The sequence below is a fragment of the Rhinolophus ferrumequinum genome, chromosome 24 (assembly GCF_004115265.2).
Source record: "Rhinolophus ferrumequinum isolate MPI-CBG mRhiFer1 chromosome 24, mRhiFer1_v1.p, whole genome shotgun sequence".
NCBI lineage: Eukaryota > Metazoa > Chordata > Mammalia > Chiroptera > Rhinolophidae > Rhinolophus > Rhinolophus ferrumequinum.
Window position 1 is genome coordinate 12,958,404 of NC_046307.1, and position 24,043 is coordinate 12,982,446.

Sequence of the window (24,043 nt, forward strand, 5' to 3'; positions counted from 1 at the left end):
ATTTCATTCATTTGCATGTGGCTGTCCAGTTTTCCTAACACCATTTACTGACAAGACTATCTTTTCCCCATTGAGTATTCTTGACTCCTTTGTCAAATATCTGTTGACCGTACAAGCATGGGTTTATTTCTGGGCTCTCAATTCTGTTCCACTGGTCTATGTGTTTCTATTATACTGTTTTGATTACTATAACAGTGTAATATAGTTAAAATCAGGAAGTGTGATGTCTCCAGCTTTGCTCTTCTTTTACAAGATTGCTTTGGCTATTCACGGTCTTTTATAGTTCCATATGAATTTTAGAATTGTTTTTTCTATTTCTGTGAAAAATGCCATTGGAATTTAGATAGGGATTACACTGAATCTATAGATGGCTTTGGGTAGGATAGACATTTTAACAATACTAATTCTTCTGATCCACGAACACAGAATAACTTTCCATTTATGTGTGTCTTCTTCCATCGCTTTCATCAGTGTTTTACAGTTTTCAGTGTACAGATCGTTTATCTCTTTGGTTAAATTTATTCCTAAGTATTTTATTGTTTTTGATGCTATTGTAAATGAGATGTTTTTCTTTATTTATTTTTTAGATTGTTATTAGTGTATAGCAATGCAGCTGACTTTTGTATGCTGATTTTGTATCCTGCAACTTTACCAAATTTGTTTGTTAGTTCTAACAGTTTTGGGGTAGAGTTTTCTATTTTCTATATTCAGATCATGTGATCTGCAAACAGAGACAGTTTTACTTCTTCCTTTCTGATTTGGATGCCTTTTATTTCTTTTTCTTGCCTAACTGCTCTGGCTAGGACTTCCAGTACTATGCTCAATGGAAATGGTGAGAGTGGGTACCCTTGTCTTGTTCCTGACCTGAGAGGAAAAGCTTTCAACCTTTCATTATTGAGTATCATGTTAGCTGTGGGTCATACAAGTATATGGCTTTTATTATTTTGAGGTATGTTCCTTCCATACCCAATTTATTGGGATTTTTTTTATCATGAAAGGGTATTGAACTTGTCAAGAACTTTTTTCTGCATCCATTGCGAGGATCATATGATTTTTTTTTTAATTTCCCAAGGGAAATTTTATTAATGACACTAGTTTATTTCCCTCACCAAAAGACCAACCACATGAAGTAAACACATCCTCAAGATTTTGTCTTCACGATAAAAATACAAAGCTTAGAACTGGATCACTTGTCCCTTTCACTTCTTACCTCCTCCCAGTTCAAAATGTTTGCATCTCTTAACAGCCAGCATTCTCTTAGATCTGTAGTTGAGCTCAACACATTCAAGCCTCGGGACAATCTTCTTTGTAGTTTTAGCCCTTTTGCGGAAAATCGGCTTAGTCTGCCCACCATAACCACTCTGCTTCCTGTCGTAACTCCGCTTTCCCTGCGCATACAGAGAATCCTTGCCCTTCTTGTACTGTGTCACTTTGTGGGGCTGGTGCTTGCCACACTTCTTACAGAAAGTCCGGCGGGTTTTAGGAACGTTCACCATGTTTGTGAGAGCGCTATCCGCGCAGAAAGAAGCAGGATCATATGATTTTTATCCTTCATTTATTCATGTGGTGTATCACATTTGTTGATTTGCACATCTTGAACCATCCTTGCATCCCAGGGATAAATCCCACTTGATCATGATATATGATCTTTTTAATGTGCTGTCGAATTCAGTTTGCAAGTATTTTGTTAAGAATTTTTGCATCACTATTCATCAGGAATACTGGTCTGTATTTTTGTTGTTATTTTGTTTTCTTTTTTGAAGGAGGGCACAGCTCACAATGGCCCTGGTGGGGATCGAACCGGCAACCTTGGTGTTATTAGCACCACACTCTTACCAACTACGGCCACCCCTGTAGTTTTCTTCTCTTGTGGTGTCCTTATCTGGCTTTGGTATCAGGGTAATGCTGGACTTGTTAAAATGAGTTTGAGACTGTTCCCTCTTCTTCAAGTTTTTGGAAGAGTTTGAGAAGGATTGGCATTAATTCTTCTTTGAATTTTTGGTAGAATTCACCAGTGAAATCATTTGGTCATAGGCTTTTCTTTGTTGGAAGATTTTTGATTACTGATTCAATCTCCTTAATCATTGTTCTACTCAGATTTTCTACTTCTTCTTGATTCAGTCTTAGAAGGCTGTATTTCAAGAATGTATCCATTTCTTCTAGGTTATCCAACTTTTTGGCATGTAATTGTTCATAATGGCCTCTTATGATCAGTTGTATTTCTGTGGCATCAGTTGTAAAGTCTCCTCTTTCACTTATAATTTTGAACCCTCTCTCTAATTTCCTGGTTAATCTAGCTAAAGCTTTGTCAATTTTGTTTATGTTTTCAAAAAACCAACTCCCAGTTTCATTGATTTTTTTCTCTATTATCTTTATAGTCTCTATTTCATTTATCTCTGCTCTAATCCTTATTATTTCCTTCCTTCTGCTAACTTTAGGCGTGGTTTGTTCTTATTTTTCTAATTCCATGAGGTGTAAAGTTAGGTTGTTTATTTGGCAACCTGGAGTCCTAAATCAGACAAAGGTCACAAGCCATACTCAAGGGAACTACATGGAGAACTTCAACAGTGTCCAGGGCACACGACAGCAATGCTTCAGTGACAAGAGAACCGCATCCACCGTCATGAACATCAGCACTGCATGCTGCCTAATACAACCATGGACAGAGCTTCCAGGAAATTGGGCAGGAGGCCTAAGAAAAATTGAGCAGTAGGGCATAAAACAAATTTAATTTAACTTGATTTTCATGCCAAACACTAAGCCCTGAAGAAAGTAGAAAGGAAGAAACAAATACAGAGTCAGATAGAACTTTCGTTTAGAAGTAATTCAACCCTCTACTCAACAAACAGATCTTGGGCTGTAAACGCTTTTGCTCATGCCATTTTCTCTGCCTGGAGGACATCCCCCCTAATCCCACCACTTTTCATTTCTTTAATTCTTCTTTGTCCTTCAAAAGTTAGCTCAAGCCTCATCCCCTTTAGGAAGGGTTCTCCAACGTTGCAGTTGGACACACTTGCTTCCACAGCACCCTTTAAGAAACAAGTAATTACTGCACAGCTACCACGTGGCAGGTACTTGATTCCTCCTTCGTAAAACACCTTTCATTACTGTAGAAAATCATTTTTGTTGACCTATTTAAATTTTTTATCTTGTATCCCCACTCACCCATCCCAGAGCCTAGCCAGTGCCTCTGTGTATCTTTGGTAAATGACTCAAAGTGCCTAGAGATCAAATGATTCAGAAGTTGCCCCTGCCCTCAGGGAACTCATGAACTACAAAGAAAAGAAGAGATAAACAATTACAGCTCAAAGTAGGATGCAGTATACAGTAAATACTGGCATGGCAGAGGAAGCTTGTGAGCTGTCTGGAAAGAAAGAGAGTGTGTCAGCACAGACTTTGCACAGAAAAATATCTTCAGTGCCCTGAACCTGTCCTGCAACAAGTACATCAAACATGCACACTGGCCTTACAAATAGCCGGCACCCCCATCACCGTTTAGCTCAGCGAGGATGAGTACATTTGCATTTTATTTCTTTCTTTACAGAATTAAATTGCATTTTTAGAAGCTAGGTATCCTTCCATTCACGTTGCTGCCTTGACAAACTACGTTCAGACCAAGAATTGAGAGGGAGGCCAAAAGCAAATGCATGGCACCCACAATCTTTAATCTGCAATTGTATGTAGGTGTTGCAGTCATTCTATTATTGGACTTGAAGCAGCTAGTTCTGTCGGAAATCAAGTTTATGAACAGAACTTCTCTGTAACCATAACGGATTTTCCCCCTGTGATTAAGCACTAAAATGACAGGTGTCAAATACAAAGGAAAGAGAGAGATCTCTGAAAGACGTTCTGTCTGGATCAGAGATTGAAAGGGGAAGCCAAGTGTCTGAGAGTGGATGGGGAAGACCCAGGATTCACTAGGAGGTGGTGTCCTGATGTCTCAGTCCCTGAGGACGCTCACCCGGCAAGTTCCTTCCAAGAGAGCACAGGCAAAATAGGAAAAGTACCTCCGCAGTTCATTCATAACCTTGAACGCCTTCCCCATGTGGGCAGGGTTGACAGTGATCGTCCTCTGGTTCTTCTCGTCATCCCCAGCCTGTACCGGAGGCTGGGAGTTCAGCTTGATACTGTGAACAGAAAGGGAGTGAGAGGGGAACAGGAAGATCACATGTTGGTAAACCCATTCATCCAACTGCCATAAGTCCATGCATTTGCCCACCCACCAGGGGCATCTCTGTCAGCCTGTTCTCTTAACCACAGACCAGCAGAGAAGGAATGCACTGAGTCAGGCGTTCTTGCAGGATCTTCCAATGTAAAGTTCATTCCTCTGGGGGAAGCCAGGTCCCAGCTCAGCTTTCCCCACCAAGCACTTTCGTGACTTTATGCAAGGTCCTTACCCTCCATTCCTCCATCCCCTAAAGGGGTAGGGGAGGCTAAGCACTAAGCACTCAATTCACAGAGATGTTTGTTCATTCAACAACCACCTAATGGAGCCTACTAAGTGCCAGGCACTGTATTTAAATTTAAGGGAAACACAATAATAAACAAGGTACAGACCCCACTCTCACAAAGCTTAGAGTTCAGGGGAGAAGAAAGCCAAGTAAACATTTAACCATGACATCGTAAGTACAAGATTCGATAGGAGTTACAGAAGCATGGAAGATGGGCAATGACCCCAGCGCTGGAATTTTTAGGGAAAACTTCTGAGAAAGAATAGATATGAGCCCGGTACAAAGGAAGATGAAGAGCATTCTGGCAGAGGAAACAGGATGCACAAAGCCCTGGAGAGTCAAGTGTGTCGGAAGTACTGAAGTTCAGTCAAACCAGAGAAGAGGATCAAGAGACAAGGGTAAAAGACTGAACCATTGCGTCATATAAGCAAAGCTAAGGAGTTTGGATTTCATTCTGAAATCATGAGAAGCCATCAAAGGGCTATAAGCGGAGAAGTGGGGCAGGAAGCAGGTGAACACATCTGTGCTTTAGAAAGATTACACTGGCTATGGAGAACGGTGGCACAGAAGTGAAAGCTTTGGGGAAACCACAATCCCATAAAAAGACAAGGGACTGTAATGTGTTATGAAAAGAAAGTCTACCTGTGCGAGCTAAATAAGCAGGTGGTAACTAGCAAGAGTCACCCATAATCTCAAAACCCTCTGTACTGAAGGCAAAACATCCAAATCCTTATGGGATGCCATCTAGATGCCCAACTACTCCTGAGCAACATGTCTCAATATAATGGGGGGTGGGAAAGAAAAAATCAAAAGAATGAGCAAGGAAGAAACTATTCAGCTCCACGGTCATCGAGTGGAGTTACCTCTGTTTGGACCAGGCTAAGCTTTGCTTTGCTAGTCGGAAAACAGAACCTTCTCCACTCATGTAGATTTGGGGACCCACAGTTCACTCCAACTCTAAGACAATGAGAGTAGTTTCCTTTGCCTTTCCCTCTGTCCACAGCCCTCTGTCCATGCTACCACTCAGCCTTGCAAACTGGCTTGAGAAAGGAGCTGCTGTGGTTAAGAGAATGTTCCAGAGACCTAAGAGTCTCAATAGATCTCACACTGGGATTTGTAAATTTCAAATACAATCAAGCATGCCAGACCCACAGCTCATCTAACCAGGACAGACTGCTCCTCTGGCTGCCTTCCACACCTCAGCTCAGCGTACAAACGTAAGCAGTGGACATTTGAACTTTGGGACTGTTTGGATTCCAAGTGCAAAGAAGTTAGATGAGCACAGGACAAAAAATATATAAAGAGATGCACAAAGGCAGCTGATTAGAGTCATGTGTTTAAAGAGGTAAAGAAACGCTCAAAACAGAAAATGTGATAAGGAAGAGTACCCAGTAAAGATGAAAAACTTCATGGAAGAAATCCCAGAGGCATAATTTCTTTTATAGTTAGTGTCCTTTTCTACTCCAAGGCTAGAAAGATATGGATTTCTACATTCTATTAAAAGCTTAACATTTTTCCTTTGGATAAATTTAAGTCCTTCTTTTATCTGATGTTGATTTTGATGTCACAATGTGAAATAGAGATCTAATTTTTCCCCATAAATTCCACTTATTGAATACTTATTTGCCCCACTCACCTGTCATGCCATTTTAGATCATATATCAACATTCCAAATATACAGGGATCTATTTCTGAACTCTCTAACCTGTTCCTTTGGTCAGTTTATCTGTCTCTGTACCAGTAACACATTTCTGTAGCTTCATAATAAGGCCTGATATCTGAGAGGGCAAGTCCCAATCCTATCGTTATGCTTCGGAGGTGTTATGAATGTCCTAGTCTCTTTACTCTTTCATACAAATTTTTAGTATCAGCTTGTCAAGTTCCATGAAAAACTCTCATGGGATTTTGATAGAAAATGCACTGGATTTATAGATCAATTTGGAGAGAACTGACATCGTTCTGATATTATGTCTTCCTATCCATGAATATGGAATATCTCTTCATTTATTTAGGTCCTCTTTAATGTCACTCAAACTTTTGTGTTTTTTCCATATGAGGACCTTACACGTTTAAATTTTAATTCTTAAATTTTAAATTAAATTTTCTTCTTACATATTTTATGGTTTTTGTTGCCATTTTATAATAGCAATGATGTCTTTTTTAAATTATATTTTCTAATTATGGTTTATAAAATACAATTCATTTGTGCAAACTGATCTTTTATCCAACCACCTTACCAAATGCTCCCATTATTTCTATTTGTCTGAAGATCGAGTTAGGTGTTCTATGTAAACTATCATTTCTTTTAAATTTTTTTTAAAAATCTGGGGGGGCAGGGAGGGGAATATTGGGGAACAGTGTATTTCTCCAGGGCCCATCAGTTCCAAGTCCTCCTACAATCTAGTCGTGGAGGGTGCAGCTCAGCTCCAAGTCCAGTCGCCATTTCAATCTTAGTTGCAGGGGGCGCAGCCCACCATCCCATGTGGGAATTGAACTGCCAACCTTGCTGTTGAGAGCTCATGCTCTAACCAACTGAGCCATCCGGCCACCCCTCCGGCAGCTCGTTATCTTCAATCTAGTTGTGGAGGGCACAGCTCACTGGTCCATGTGGAAATCGAACCAGCAACCCTGCTGTTCAGAGCTCGTGCTCTAATCAACCGAGCCATCCAGCCGCCCAACAATCATTTTACCTGAATATAAAGCCAGAGGTGTTTTTTTTTCCCTTCTTTCCAATTCTTAGGGCTCTAATTTCTTTTTTGAAAGAAATTGGCTAGGATAACCACACAATGTTGAACAGAAAGTATGCTAATGAATACTCGTATTCTTGTCATCTTCCTGATTTTAAAGATGTTTCTAATGTTTCCCCATTGTGTATGTTTACTGAAGGAGTTTTATAGATGCCCTTCATCAAATTGAGAACATTCCCTTGTATACATTGTTTTTTTAATCATAAAGTTATACTGAATTTTACCAAATGTTTTTGTGACTCTAATGAGATGATCATATGGATTTTTCCTTTTATTCTTTTAATGGGTAAATGATACTAATATATTTTCTAATACTAAACCATACTTGCATTCCTGGGATAAATCTAGAAACTGTAAAACAATGCACAAATATTCATTACAAACGTTGTCTTCAAATTGTATAGAGACTTAAAAGCCAGAAAGAGAAAATATAATTTGGTATCGATCAGGGAACCATTGAAGGTTTTTAACAGGGAACTAATAAGATTAGAGCTCATAAAAGCCCCATGGACAGACGTTATTAGTCCCATTTCACATATATGGAATAGACGTAGACCAAACAGACCCATCTTGGAAGCAATGATGACAATATCCACTGTTACTAGTGATCAGAAAGGCTTGCTCTTCCTTGTGTGTTGCTCTTGACACTTTCCAGCCTTCCAGAATGGTCAGATAATGATAAATCCATGTTAATACAATGTTGTGTTTACCAAAAGATCTCAAACATAGATTGCCTATTATCAGAGGATTCAAGTTCAACAAAATGCAATTCACACTAAAGCTTCCCTGAAAGAACACGGTGATGACCACAAGGCTGGTGAAGGAAAAGACATCTGGCTTCCTCGTTCTATCCAGAGTCCTTCCCACCCTGATGCAAAGGCAAAGCTTAACATCAGAAGGCACTCCACATCTCTGTCTTCCTTCGCTCTGCTTGGCTATGAAGATGGGGGAAATCTGGAGTGGGGTCTCTGGTTTCCAGATGATACAAGCTTCATGGAAACTCACTGACCTTCCAGAGAGCAGGAAGTTAAGGAGAGAAAGGATCTGAGGGCTCAGAGAAGTTAAGAATCTTGTACAAAGTCACATAGATAATAAGTGGCAGCGATAGGATCTGAGCTTAGGTGTCCTTGAGTGGAATCAGCCCAAGCTGTTTCCCAACAGCCTACATCCTCCAGCAATATAAGTACATATATATGCTCGTGCACGCACACACGCACACACATATGTAGATATGCCTCAGCCTAGGATCACATGTTCAGGCAGAGCTGCTGGATCCCAGCAGTCCCTCCCCTAAACCTTTCTCCCTCCATTCATACCAGATCTTAACTTAGTTATTCCCCAAGAGATAGCCAATCCCACTCTCTCAAGGCCCAATCCCCAGCATGCTCAGTTCTTGATCCCAGACAAGGCTGGTGGATTTCCCTCCCTACCTGTGAAACACAGACCACACTGAGATATATTTCCCTCTCTTGCCCAAGTTCAAGGTCTAAGACCATGCTTTTCACCCTACCCAGACCCAGCCAAAATCACACACACACACACACACACGCCACACCTCTAGGCAGACTCAGCTACAATGTTTTCTGCTGAAAAGTTTTTATCAGTAAATACTCTAAGCACAAAGTGGTTAATTTCTCCAAGAGCAAAGACTGGCTCCAGCTTCAACCCTTAAGCCTCAGCCCCTATTAAAACCACACCAAGCTTCAAGAACTACCACCCAGCCCAACTGAGGTGATCCAGTCTTCAGGGTTTCATGATCTGGCGAGAGGTATGAAAACCTACCACATTCTCTCCATAGCGGATGTTGACTTATATGTGCTCCCCCCCCTCACGACCAGCCCTGAAGCTCTGGCTGCTGACATCACTGCTCATATGTCCACAGTTTCAGTAACATTCAAGTTGAGCCATATTTAAGATTCAAATGAGTCACCGATAATAGATGTGGTGAGAAAGCATGGGCCGGCCAGAATCCTTGTTCTTTCCTATAGAATTATACAGAAATGGTTACCCAAGCAATTTCCCACACAGGCTGCAGCAGAATCAGAACACATCTAGTCAACTTTGTCAAACCACCACATATCTGGCCCAATAATTTAATTAATTTCACACACTGTCCTGTTATTGTTAACCATACTTATATGAACCACCACTGGTGCCATGGTGAACTGGTGCCGTGAGGAATTCCTCTAGCCCAGCAGGTTAAAAGGCCAATAACCCACAGAAAGAGAGTTGGCTCAGACATAGTTTGCACTCTCGCTGACACCATTCAAGTAGTCACACATGTGAGATAGTCGAGGCCCATAGACATAAGAAGGACGCACACAATTGGCCCTTCCTTCCTGGGCTCTCTGCTCCTCTTTTCCCTTGGCCTAGACCATCACCATGGCCTCTCACCTGCTGTTCCCCATTCTTTTTTATTTTTAAATTGAGATATTCGCTTTATTGTGGCAGTCTGGAACTGAACCCACAATATCTCCGAGGTATGCCTGGACACATGTGATAAAATGACAGAACTACATACACACACACACACACACACACACACTGTGGCAATGTCAATTTCCTGGTTTTGATGTTGTGTTAAATGTTCAGGTTTAACTTCAGAAATGGTCTGTGCTGTTCTTACAAATTAAAAGAGATCACCAAGTTTACCAAAGACTCGTAAGGGCTGGGACTTCACTGGAAGCACAGGTAACTTCACGGGAGACTCTCGTTGGTGCTAACGTCACTGCGTATCAGAGGCGCTCTGGTCATCACGTTATATGTGTCTTTACCCCCATCACCATTTCCTTTTGGTACACGCTTGCCTGCTACATGCACCGTCTTCACCCCTTAATTTTCAACCTTCTTTGTTTTAGGTATGTTTTCCCCATTCTTGCTCTCCTTCCAAAAGTTTCCTGTACACCGCTGACAAAGTGATCCTTCTTAAAGGTCACTCTGATCACATCTTTCAAATTCTCACTGCCAATAGGTCTCTCCAGGGGCCATGAGAGTTAGTATAAGTTAGAGGCTCAGTCATAGCCCTCTGCTCCCATTTGTTCTCTCTCTCTCTCTCTCTCTCTCTCTCTCCATATATATATATATATATATATATATATATATATATATATATATATATATATATATATATATATATATAATTGGGTGTCCATGTAAGATTGGGTGTCTACAGCTAGAAGGCTGAAAAATCATCACCTACAGGATAAAGACATGATTCTTGCCTACTATCCAAAGCCCTCCTTGGCCTGGACTGAATATAAATGCTAGCCTTACCTCGCACTCATTTAAATATTTACTGAATACCTATTCTATACGGAGCAGATGAACCATCCACTACAGGGGATTCCCCCTCCCTCTTCCTGTATCAAACTCTAAATACCTGTTTTTCCAAGACTAATTAAGCTTTGCCTCCTCTATGAAACCCTCTGAATCCTTCGGTCCTAAGTGATCTCTGTCTTTCCTAAATTCTTACAGTATTTCTGGCCTAGAACTCAATCGGCACTTAGAATACGGCCCTGTGTTTTCTTACCTTTTCAAGGAAGCCATCCTACCACCCATCCCTCTCACACTACATGCAATATTCCTCGTAGGCAAAGACCATGTGTCCAAGACCGATCTGTATGGCCTGGCCTGCCCAGCCAGAGCCATACCCACAGTAGGCCCTCATTACATATTTGTCATCAATAAACTCTGACCTGAAAATCTGTCGCTTGTTCTTACCAGTGACAGTACAGCAGAGTAGGATAGCCCGCCCCAGCCACTGCCTCCAATCCTAACAGTTTAAAAAAACACAAGTAGGGTTGGCCTTCAGAGTTGAACTATAAATCAATACCCATAAAATATTAGTTATAGAATTCATAAATAGAAATATGTAAGCTCTAAATTTAGGCCCTCTTCCTTTGGCACATCTCCTACGGCCCTTTCTCCTGCCCTCCCCGATCCTCTAAATTCCAGATCCACCTATCCAATGTCTTGACTCCCCCACTTAGGTTTTGCATAGTAACTCATACTCAATATATCCAAAATTAATGCTCCCCACCCTCCCTCAAGCTGACTCTTCTTTCTCTGTTTTCTATCTCCAAGGCATAACCAACCACCCACTCACCTACCCAAGGCAGACCCTGGGATGTCATGCTGGATATCTTCTTCCCTCTCTCCTCTCTCATATCCCTTGCAGACAGCCACGAGTCCCATCCATCGCATGTCCTTTCATATCTCTCTCTCCACTCATTCCCTCTCACAGTCACTGCCCCACCTCAGCCCAGGCCATCATGATCTCTTGTCTGGATTACTGCAATAACCTCCTGCCAGACTCGAGTTATCTATACAGAATGTCAGTGTGAGCAAGGCATGTTCTAAGTGACACTTCTCACTCGTTCCTCACTGCACTCGGAGTAAATCTCAGAGATCTAGCCTGGTGCTTCATAATCCCATCATTGCCCTGAAGACTTCTTGTTACTGCAGTACTAAAATACTTGAAATTGCCTAAATACGGGGCTCTTTTGCCCTGTCCCCACCCACTCTCCCATATATCTAGCTTGCTCCTACCAGTCCTTCAAGCTTCTTGTTGGAAGGCTTCCCTGTCATCCACCAGTACCCACTAGACTAATTTCCCTTCTTCTGTGTTCCCACAGTACTCTGTGCTTCCCTCTCTACAATAACGTAATTACCTCTTACTTCTCTGTCTCCCCCACAGTGTGTGCTGGTAAATGTTTAACAGTTGGTTGGGAGGAAGGGAGCCCTCATTTGTAACATTTGCCAATTCCCATGGTGTAAATACTCCCACCATGGTAGATTTCAAGCTACCGAGGCAGTGTCACTGAGTATGTGGAGTTGGGAAGAGTTGTGTAAGACCACGTCATCATGCCACCAGAGAGTATTTCCACTGCACAGAGATAACAGGAGACAGAATCTAAGAGGCCCAGATCATAGTAAAATAATTTGGAAGTGATGAGTTTTTAGTGTTTATTACACTTGTTTTTAATACACTTAATTGGTAAGTTACATCATTTAATTTTCATAAGGGCTGTATTTAAAAACTGATTCACAAAATTCCTGAAATTTTAACAAGCAACTCTTACAAGTGAGTAAATGCCGGCTCTAGCACACCACTGCCCACCCTAGACTCTGAGTTGAGAGCCAGGATGGTGTCTTATTTCCCTCTCTATTAGCCTCTGGCATATGACAGGTGCTCAGTAAAGGATTATCGAGTAAATGAATGGACAGGTAAATAAATGAGGTATAACTGCCAACTAGTCCCTCTTTCCTCACTTCCCCGTATTAAAATAATTATGGCTTTGTCCCTCTCAACTTCCCTTCATTCCTCCTCCATGGAAGGGGGGTTCTTTCTTAGCCAGTCCAGTTCCCTGCATTTACGATAAAGAATCAGGGGCATTGGGGTGGGGGGAAGGCAAGAGAAAGCCAGCATCAACTGAAGAAGGGGGAAGGAAGCAGCAACCAGGGTTGTTGCTTACTGTGTCAGCTCTTAGGCTCTTTCCATAGCTGAGGAAAATTCAGGCAATGAATGGAAAGAAAAGAATACTGGAAAGCATGTCAGCAAAGCAGAAGGAAAAACCTCTAAGTAGGCTGAGTGTGCAGAAGTGTCTGGGGCTCTGTCAGATGAAGAGCCCCGGAGCAGCCAGGGGATGAGAGGAGAGGAAAGGAAACTGGAGGCTTAGAAATGCCTCTGAGGATTACGAACTGCATCGCCTCTAAAAGGCTTCAAGAGATGCAAATAAAGTTCAGGCAGTGTGGGCTGATACTGGACCACATACAGAGCCCAGGAACATTATGTTCAAGCTACACATGAGACAGAAGAAAGGCAGTCACCTGAAGAAGGCAAAACAACTCTGAGTTGCAGTAAGACTATACCAAAAGCATTAAAATCCCTCAACAAAAAAAAGGTATCGTTTAGAACAGGAAACCGAAAAACAAGATTCGGACAGAGAAAGCTCTCGGTCCCACTCATCCCCCACTATCTAGGACAGAAAATGATTTAATTATCAGACATAGTCATTTGGTTCAGCCTCAGGTCAGATCCCTGTTGTGGAGATTGAAATCTCCAATATTCGAATATCATAACTCAGTCCCTAGCTTACCATGAAGTCTTTTGATCATTTTGGCCTCCCCCATGGTTCTCCTTCAGGAAGCAACAAAGCGGTGGCAGGCCCTCGGGAACATCTCGCTAGTAATAGTTTTCATGGCAAATTAACAAACTGCCCTTCGGACTGTTGTACTTCAGGTTCTCATGATGAGTTCATTAGCATGACTGCTTCCCAAGTCTGGGTGGGGATGGGACGCTGACAAGCTAGGCTTTCAGAACCGACAGGGCTCTGGGGAAACTGCAGAGCTAGTATGTATCCCAAACCTAAAGTGCGAGACTAAAATGACCGAATCTAGATTTCTCCTTCTGAATTAAGGAAGGAGCTGCCAACTGGAAACTGTCCAGGCAGCAGGTTCCAGGACTGGATGATGCAGCAGTCCTGTCACCAAGAAACACCACCTACACACAGGCCGCTAGAAAGCCCCGTATTCTTCACCCTCTTTCAGTGGTGCCCGTTCAGTCCATGCGTCCGTCCAGGGGGACACACGTCAGGAAGACAAGCATCAGGAAGCGACAGCTCCCAGGCTGCAGTTAATAAGTTAGCATTTACTGAAAGCCGATGATACATTAAAGCACTTTACCTGCACTGTCTCATTTTATCTTCAGAACAACCCTGAGAAAGGTATTATTATCCCCTGAGGCACTGAGATAAAATTTACCCAAAAGTCCCACACAACTACTACATGGAGAGTCAACACTCAAACCCAGGTCTCTCCGACCCCAGGCCCATGCTCTTCACAGCAATGCCCACTGACGTGGGATAATGACCGCAGCCCATCAGGCCCAGGCGGGGCTCATTTTGTAGGTCCTGCTCTCTGAGGTTCTCCACTGTGTGGCCAAACCAGGCCAAATGGAAAACGCCAGAACCCTCCAGGACCTGTGACATACATAGCACTACTTCACTCCACAGATGGTGGGAAACTGTGGCCTGTACTGGAATCGATATTATCCGTTGTACTGAATTTGGAATTTTCACACAAGCCCATCATGACTCATCAAAGCTGACCAGCAGCTGCAGCCATTCTTCTAATGTGCTCAACAACAGGTATGCTACTAATCGCATTCCTAAGAGTCCAATTCACAGATCGCTTCCTTCAAAACCCAGGGGGGAAATCTCTGAAGGGGACTGTGTAAAAATGTAAAACAAGATAAATGCTTGAGTTCATGCAGAATTAGACGAAGCGAGAGAAAGACTAAAAGAAAACACATCCCTTGTTATGTGGCATTCGGGAATCCAAGCTTCTGTTTGGTTTGAATAGGAAGCTGAGCTCTTCCCATGTGTGTGGTTTTGATAGAAGCTACAACAGACTCATGAAAGTTAAAAAGAAAATCCAGGAAAGTTGTGCTCAGGCTCTGAAAACCCTTACAAATTATAAAAAGTCATAGATTTCTAGCTTGAAGACCGCTGAATTTATCTAATAGGGGAAAAAATCTAAAAACAAAGATGTTCATTTTTTAATAAAGTTTATTAATGTTCTTTTCAGTCTAACCTAGTTTTAGGGTTCATCCAGCAATTGAAAAAAAAATTAGGTCAGTTTCTATAAAGCCAAATTTCATCAAATAATGCACTTGCTCTAGAAAATTTAGCCCAAAATGTTCTTGTCTGCATTTATAATAACAACCTAAAACCTAGCATGCAAGATCCTAAAAATCCCAAATCTGAGTATGGGGAAATAAATGGTTTCTTCCATTGACTTTGTTTTTTTGCAGCTGAAAACCTTACTTAGCCAAAACGGAAAACTTGGTTTCAATTATCATAGATGAAATGTACATCTGCTTCAGGCAGTAGTGATGCCCAAAAATTTCTTTGAAAGTTTCTACCTGTGACTTCTATGGGTAGGAGAGGACTCAGCAACATGCTGGGGAAAGAGAGAAAAGGCTGGAGCACTCAACACTTGCCCTTCCCTGGGTCTTGCCAGCATTTCACCTGCCGCAAAACTCAGCATTTAGAGAGCATCGGCTTTTTAAGTCATGTCTTCTCAGAAAATATGACCTATCTGTTCCTAGATCAAGGGCAAAAAGATAAGCTTCTTCCAGGTCCGAAGGCAGCTCCCTCCCTGAGACCCAGGAGCAGGCATTCTCCCTCTGGGGACTGCTCACACGATCACAGCATAATGCTGGGCACATGGTGTCCCCCTCAAGCAGGGGCATCCTGACGCTTCTGATCAAGACAACCACCACAGTTTTAAGAAAAATGGACAACCAACTTCCCCTTTTCATGACGCCTCTTCCAGAAGTTGTGGTTCTCTGCAACTCTTGCAGATATGCCAGAAAGCAGGCCTGGGAAATCTTTTTAAATTGTGGTAAAATATTATGTAACATGAAATGTACCATTTTAGCCATCTATAACAGTTTAGCAGCAGTAAGTACATGAATGTTGTTGTGCGACCATCACCACCGACCATCTCCAGAACTTTTTCATTTTCCCAAAATGAAACTCTGTGCCCATTAAACAATAACTCTTCCTCCTTCTTCCCAGTCTCTGGCAACCACCATTCTCATTGCTGTCTCTATGAATTTGACTACTCCAGTTACCTCATATAAGTTGGAAATTTATTTTAATCCATTCATAAGGCTGATTTCCAGAACTGAAATAAAATCCCAATAGCAGGAGCAACTACCATCTTCAAAGTCTATCTGCTCTACACTCACACACACACTCACACACACACACACACACACTTAGCATCAGAAGGTCCCGTAGGGAGCTAGAGAGCTTGCAGGATACAGCAAAGGTGAGTGCAAATTCACAAGTTCTAAAGATTTCGGCCCGAACAAAGGTGTATCCAGTTCATGGCTCCAAACCACTAAGGCACCCAGAAGCCTCAGGGTGTCTATTAAAAGGAGGATTAAGGTAGGTCTTCGTGAAACCTAGAAGATGAAATACCAAGCCCTGTGTGGTATCTTACTCTGAGAAGATCGTTTAGGTAGAAGCAAGATGATGGCCCAAAAAACTCTCCCAAATTTTCTCATGAATGACCCTGCATAATCTGCTTATAGGAAGGCCATAAAATAAGCGTTGTTTAATATCCCAGCATGAGTCCTGGGGTACAATGGCGCAGTAGACGAATATCAATGATAACGGCAACTATCATTTCCTGAGTACTTATTTGGTGCCAGAAAAACTTTACTAGGTCCTTTATACATATTGCTTCATTTGATCTTCACAACAACTCCATGAGGCATAGATACTGTTATTACTCCCTTTGCACCAAAAAGAAAAATTATTTCTGAAAAAAAAAATGTGACACACTCAAGGTCATATAGTTTATGAAGTAGACTCACTGAAAGGTCTCTGTTACTCCAAAGCCCATGCTTTCAATTAATGGCCTTTCAAGGTAGAAGTTATTTTCATACCCTCATGGCAAAGAAAGAAAATTGTTCATTAGAAATCTCTTGGCTGAAAAATTTTAATGCTTAAAAACAGCCCCGATTAAGCTTCAGCAGGTTAAGTGTGGAACAAGCCCCAGATTCAGGATCCCTCCAGTCTCTGGAGGTTTGACATGTGATCCTACGCCAGTCACTCGGCTTCTCTGGCCCTGGGTTTCCCAGGGAACTTGTAAAACAAGACTACTTCCCCCGTTCTCCCCCTACGTCAAAGCATTCCATGGGGTCAATTACCCGTGCTGAGATAATAAGGCCGATATCCAAGGATGAACCCATTGGCCAAAGGCTTCAATCTTCTCTCTCACCAACTTTCTTTTTAGTTATCAGAGCTTCTCGCAGAAGTTATCAGCTAATCAGCAAATAGTTATCCAGCACCTACTGCGCGTGCAGTCACACAGTAGGCAACGAGGAGTATTCAGAGGTACAGGTATCGTCCTTGAGGACCTATCTCCAAGTTTGGGGACTTATACGATATATGAAACAAAAGCACAAAAAGACTTTGTGGGTGGGCCTATTATTCAGTATCCAACTATGAGATACAAACTAGAGGTATTGAAATTCATATGAACACCAGCCAGGACTAGAAAAGCTGAGATTTCTTGGATAAAGAATTTTAAAACTTGATAGATGGATAACTTTTTGGAAAAGAGGAAGGAAAAGGCATTGCAGGAAAAAGGAACTCTGGAAGATAAGGATCTGAGGCTGGATGGAGTTGAATACGGGATGGGTGACCACAAGAGACCAGTAGACCCCTTGGTGGGGTATGGGTGAGCCTATGAGAGGGACTGGAGACTAGAGGCAGACTTCAGAAGAAGACGAATGCCTGGCACAGTAAGCTGGCCTTGGAGTGGAAACAAAATGCAGTAAGCTGAATGACCTGGTGAATGTGGGAAGTTGCTCAGTTTGGATTTCTTGCCTAGTCTCTGTCTCCAAAAGGGAAAAGCAAAAGAACGTGTGCAAAAATCAGGTGTTATAAAGCCAAAGACATCAGCCATCCCAGCTGAGTCACCAGAGCACTAAAGAACGAGACGGCTTCTTGAGGGCAAGGACTCATTACATTTCTGAACACAGTACTGGGAACACATTTGGGGCCCAAAATGCGTGGGAAGCAGTCCTTGGAACTGCTGCTGCTGCTGGTCTCACATGGATCTTGTAGCCCTGCTATAACGTGGGTCAAGAAGACAGGCCTGGTCCAGAATCTCTAAACCTCCATTCACATCACCCGTGCCCTTCTGCTAGCTACCAGGCCAATAGGAGAAGGTGAAGACACTGCCCACGTCTGCCCCAAGCCTAGGAAACAGGCCACATGGAGTCCAACACAGCTCCTGCTACAAAGAGCACCCAGGGAGAGGATAGACCAGCAGCACACTCAGTCTGAAAAGTCCCAGACTCTGCCTGTGGGAGTCACATCAAGAAACACAGTCCCTGGGGCCCCAAAAATCATACCAGTTCTAATGGGATCTAGAGATCTTTAATGACGTCATTCTGCAGCATGAGATGCAAGAGTTGGGAGAATCCACGCAAAGGCAAGTGTTTACTGAGGTTCTCTCTAGACAGTGTTGATTTAGTTAAACCTGTTATCATGTAACCAGCCGGTTACCATCTGCATCAGACTGGCAGCTCAGAGCAGCCGCCCTCCTCCCACTGGAGGCTTCCATGGCCTGACCCCTCCCTGCTCTCTTCTCACCTCAAGGAAAATGGCAAGCCTTGTTCTTTCCCAGCCGCAGATCCACAGAATGAAGAGGCTGGCCCAACATGAGGAGATGTTTTAACACAAAGAGGGAGGAATGACCTGCCCTTGCACTGCACTGAGCACCTTCACAATGAAAGCAGCAGATCCTCAGATAACAGTTTAAAATTGACATGCATGTGCCTGCCAGGAAACAAACCCTTGCTAGTAAGATCCAGCTCAACAAAAGTACTTAAATTCCCTTCTGTTGATTCCTATTTCATAAGAAACCCCTGGTAGAAGAAGCAAGAGTTCCTCTCAAGCACATACCTTCCAGTAACATTTATAAACTTTTCAATGCAAATGGAAATCAGTTCAAAGCAAGTATCATCTGACAGGTTTCTCTCCTTCTTACTTGAACTTGTGCGTGTATATAGGAACACGCACGCACACACACGTACACACGCACACACGCACACACTTTTAGGAAAGACATCAGCATGGCATGATTGCTGAAGATTTGAGCAATTCAATGTGAAAACGCAATCACTCTATGCCAGGCCAGCCCTGCTATGACATCAAAAAACCCCCCACCAAAGAAAAAACACCCCGGGAAAGTAGCCAGGAAAGGGAAACGCCTCCTTGAAACAGCCTGAGAAAGGCAATCCTGATTCAGCCCGTGCTGAAACTATTACCAAACACCAGCCAGGAAGTCCCTTCTTTCAGGGTGCTCCGCTGCCCAGCAAACCCAGACCTGCCTTTGCGGAAGCTAGGTCTCTGGAGAAAGGGGCTTCCCGGCTCTACTCTGCTGCCCACGGGGATCCAGCAGTGGCCAGGTCTTCGGACCCTGCCTAGCCAACGCAAACACAAAAGCTGGTGGCTGCCCCGAGAGCACACATTTACTTACACACATACTCACACACAACACAACACACACATACATACATACCTTTCACCCTCCATTGTGCGAGGCCCAGCGGGGGTGGCAGCTGCTGAACTGTGCATGCACCCAGGGATCCTAGCTCTGTTCTCAGTCTGGCAGCCAACCAGCGGGAGACCTGATCAGCAACAGTGATTCAGCATGGCTGCAAATGAAGCCTCCTCCCTCTCGATCCTCCTTCCTCTGACTTACTAGCGGCAGCTTCTACCGCAGAAGCAGCAGCAGCAGAAAATGTCTTACCCAGAGCTCCCTGCAGCCCTTTCAGCTGCTAAAAGCAGCAACCCACTTGCTCCCCCTCCCCCGCAGGCTGGCTGCTCCGTCTCCTAGGAACAGCGCAGCTCCCGCAACCCCAGTGCACTGCCACCTTTCCAGCTGCCTCCACATCTGCGCAGGCATCCCCGGTCCAGGCGACTGGCCCACCCCAGGGGCTCCCGTCTCCTCTGCCTAGACTGCAAAGGCTCTGGCAGCTCCTCACTAGCCCAGGAAACATTGGCCCCCACCTCCTGCCCTGCCCCCACAGGCCACGAATGAGTCTGTCAGCCCCGCCGGATTGCTGGAATGAGGAGGCCCCTCTGTGGCTTGCAGAGGAGTTTATCCACCTGGGGAAATTGACTTGTAGGTCACCGCTCACGGTCCAATTCCTCCTCCCAAAATCCGCAGTAGCTCTGAGAATCTGATAGAGAGAGGGGGAGTTAGGGGGAAAGAGCCTGATTAAACTGAGAAAAATGCAGAGAGAAATTAGAAAAGGGGGGAAACTGGTAAAAATAGGTGCAATTGAAACAAACCCGATTTTATGGCACAAGACCAAAGACGATTGCCGTAAAGCCATCACAGTAAATACTGCAGGCATTTATCTCCCTCCGACGTACTGAAAGACCACCAATGCCATAGCACAAACCTAAAATACCTTCCTGAAGTCTGTCCTGTTGAAATTTGACTTAAGCTGTGTCTCTAACTAGTTAGTCTCCCACTGATTCCCCCATTTCCAGCTGAAGATCTCTCACACCCTGTGATCTCCAGCTGCCGAGACTCCATTTGGACTAACTGAACTCTCATACCTAATCTTGGGAAAGCCAAGAGGCCAGTCTGTCTCCTCGCCACAGCCAAGAGGCTTAGCGGCCATTGAGGCAATCAGCACTGATGGTTGGTTAGCCACAAAAATGGGTTTGGGGGTTTCCCTGATGCCTCAGAAAATCATCCGTGAGCACCTCCAGGCTGGGACCCTCCAGGAAACACCTGCGCTTATCAGGATCCACGCGGGCTACCACGAGCTATCTGAGTGACTTTCGGCAAGTCTTTTCCTTGCTCTGGACCTCAGTTCTTCATCCACAAGACAGGGTCCAACCAGAAACCTCTAGAGTCCCCTTCAGCTCTAAAATAACATGATTCTAAAAATGTCTTCAATGCTCCATTTTTCTTCTCATTAATCTGTAAGGTTGTTTAAGAAGAAAATTTTACTGGACTCTAGATTTTTGTGGGGGGGCTTCAGGTAGGATGACATGACACATATTGAAGTACAAGAGATGCTCAGTACATCTACTATTGTTATAATTTTGACCTGTTAAAGTTTCTTCACTGCTATAAACCCCTAAAACCAAGTGGGGAAGGAGGGACACTGACGTTAATAGAAAGTTAAACTTTTTATCACCTTTCTATAACCAGCAGAACTCAAACTGGCGAGGGTGTCATTCTCAAAGATTATCTCCCTACATCGCAGTGTCCTCTTAGATGCAGCCATTGCCCAAATTCACTCTTTCTCAAGTGAGAAGAGGCCTGGGTGATTTTCTTTACCGCTCGCCACCCCCCCACCCAAGTCCTGTGTTTACACTTCTTCCTTTCACAACAATACTCCTCATGTCTTTGCCCTCTCTGTCCCCTTCCTCCTCTAATCAGCCTGTGGCTCTACTCCAGATATTTCCTCTTGAGGTGAATCACAGCAACCAGAAGCTGAACATCACAAATAAGGAAACCGAATCCCAGAATATGTGCCAGAGTACAGGCACCCACCAGGAAGACAACTGGGTGATTCATAGAAGGGACATAATTAGATGAGTCTCTTTCACAACTTCATACCCTCATTCACAACTCCACCATACAAGAAAAGGGGGAAATGTCACATCTAACAAACAAGAAAAAAGAAAGAAAAAAAAAGGCCAGGAAAGGAAATACTTAAGGGCTGAGCATATTCAGGTTTTAATACACAGCCATTAAGAGCCAGTTTAAAATTTCACAGAATTTCCTTTGCAACCTGCTTTTGCCCTCACTACAATGTATGTGTTGGAACCACACCGCCACCACCTGCACACTTTATTCACCACTCAAACCACAAGAGGTATACAGAACAGAGACAACTCAGAGAAGAGCACCAAGATGGCCATCTAATAAAATCAGGGTCAGAGCTAAGCCAAGAATCAAAGTCTCCAGACTCTTGGCACAAAGCTCCCATCCTAATCTTCTCTAGTTTCAGAGCTACGGTTTACATTTTCTACCTTATTATCCAAATGTTCTCTGGGTCACAGCCTGAACCTGTTGACTCTAGGCTAACTGTCCTAAATGGATTTCAGATTAAGAAGAGTTGCCACTAGATTCTTGCAGTAGAGGGAAGCCAAAGGAACCCAGGTCAGTAGTGTCTGCTTGGAGGAAGAGGTCCTATCGTTGGGATGCCTAGCAATAGTGCCTTACCCCCTTCCTGCCCTCCTCCCCCTTCCCAGGGTCCCTCCCGCAGCTTACCAATAGTACCCAGGGGCCCCACCACTCCATCCCAAAGCAACATACCCAGCCATCCACATCAACTTTGTTCAGAATCCTTCAGGTCTATGTGGCTCAGGAAGACACCATAGTAGGGGAAGAAACTTTGCTGTTGTTTGTTTTTTTAAGTGGATTTGGTCTAGAAAGTTCTCCTCTCCACCCTCCCTCTCTCCACAAGTAGCTAGTACAACATAGCTTATCTAGAAACAGGCCAATCATTCTTCCTTTTCAGTGTCTTTTTCCTTCTTCTCTTGCTTTTATCCTCCTCCTCCTCCTCCAGGACTTCAGTTCCTCATATTTGCAGGCACCATAACGCAGCAGAGTGGTCCTACACCTGGCTGTGCAACAGAACCTTCTGCCCAGCTGATAACTACTGCAGGCATCAGGGGATCAAAAGGCACAAGAAACTCTTTAGGGTTATGGAAATGTTTCATATCTTGACTGTGGTGATACACAATTATATACAACTACTACATTTCATCAAACTAGACACTTCAAGTGGGTGAATTTTATTTTATGTAAATTATACCTCACTAAATCGGGGGAAATAAATGCACTACAGGACCATATTCCACCTCACACCTATGGAGTTAAGGCCCAAGGAGCAAGAATTTGAATGAACTTCACAGGTGACTCTAAAGCACGACTAAATGCAAAGATCACTTAGGACAATGAAAAGATCTATTAGAATCAGGCAGACCAAGGTCCAAAACATGACTCCAGGGAAGTTACTTTACAAGTCTCAATTTTCTCATCTGTATAAAGGAGATAATAATAATACCTACCTTCCCAGGGCTGTTAGGTTTCAATGTGAAAGTATATAAAGCACTTAGCAGAGAGCCTGGCCTGTAATAAGCACTCAGTAACCATTAGCAGCTACTATTTGCATTGCCTATGCCAATGCTACCAAACTATAGCTCTGTGAGTCCTTGATTCTCAGGTAAACAAGAAAGTCAACCAGAGTAACTTGTGCCAGGAGGGCCTCCCCTGAAGCCATTTCCACATCTCCAGCAGTCACTATTACCAACAGGTCACCCAGGACTAGGCAAAACCAGAGCTGAATTAAGTAAGGCCCACCCACATCTGTATCACCAAAACTTCCCCTCAGATTCTGGACCACTCTCCCTAGAGCTGCTTAGTAGACTCGCCCTATAGCTGCTTAGAATGCCCCCAGGCCAGGAAGCCAGGCAGAAACTGAACATGAACTTGAGGCTCAAAAGTCAAACAGTACACAGACTAGCACCTTATCCAGAGTAATGTCTGGCTTCCCTCAGGACTCCTCCTCTGAGGGTGGAAGGACCCATGCCCTGAGGAGATTCAAGGGAATAATCAATCACCCATGGTATTTGTGTTGTGTTTCAAAGCGTACAAAGTGCTTCACGTCCCTCATCTTTAAGACAATACAATACCCCTTCAACTGCAATAACAGCTCCGGTCCCTTTTCTACGTGCTCTGGGCCAGGCTCTGTACTCAAGACTTGACTCGTACCCATCTTCTTTCATCCTCACAACAACCCTGTGAGAAGGGACTATTATTTGTTTTAAATGTGAGGTATATGAAAATGCCACAGATTTTTACATATTTCTTTTGTATTGTGCAACTTTACTGGATTCTTTTACTAGTTCTAACAGGTTTTTTATGAAGTCTTTAGGGTCTACGTATAATATCACATCATCTGTAAACAGTGATAGTTTAACTTCTTCCTTTCAAACTTGGGTATCTTCTATTTCTTTTTCTTGCTCTGGCTAGGACTTCCAATATTATGTTGAATAAAGTAAAAAGAGTGGCAACTTTGTCTTGTTCCTGATCTTAGAGGAAAGGCTTTCTTTCAGCTTTTCATCGTTGACTATGATGTTACCCTGTTTCCCCAAAAATAAGACCTAGCCGGACCATCAGCTCTAATGCGTCTTTTGGAGCAAAAATTAATATAAGACCCGGTCTTATTTCACTATAATATAACACTGGGTCTTTAATGTAATATAATATATAATATAATAT

The 24,043-nt window shown here is 43.3% G+C and overlaps 2 protein-coding genes across 9 annotated transcripts in view; both read right to left on the minus strand.

The window, feature by feature from the left end:
- The window catches only part of KLHL3 (kelch like family member 3), a 251,706-nt gene that overhangs the window by 89,716 nt on the left and 137,947 nt on the right, over positions 1-24,043 (minus strand). For 2 of the 8 annotated variants that reach the window (XM_033096637.1, XM_033096636.1), the window contains exon 3: positions 4,008-4,127. The exons of 3 other annotated variants lie outside the window; for them this stretch is intronic. In XM_033096637.1, the coding sequence (XP_032952528.1) occupies positions 4,008-4,127 (120 nt within the window). Of the gene's footprint in view, positions 1-4,007; positions 4,128-19,306; positions 19,600-19,661; positions 19,775-19,896; positions 19,941-24,043 lie in introns of those variants that run through there. 3 more of the 8 variants (XM_033096635.1, XM_033096634.1, XM_033096638.1) reach the window with 3 other exon arrangements.
- On the minus strand, positions 1,197-1,512 carry LOC117016868 (60S ribosomal protein L36a-like). Its single transcript, XM_033096647.1, has one exon. The coding sequence runs from the start codon at positions 1,494-1,496 to the stop codon at positions 1,200-1,202; it is 297 nt and encodes a 98-aa protein (XP_032952538.1). The 5' UTR covers positions 1,497-1,512; the 3' UTR covers positions 1,197-1,199.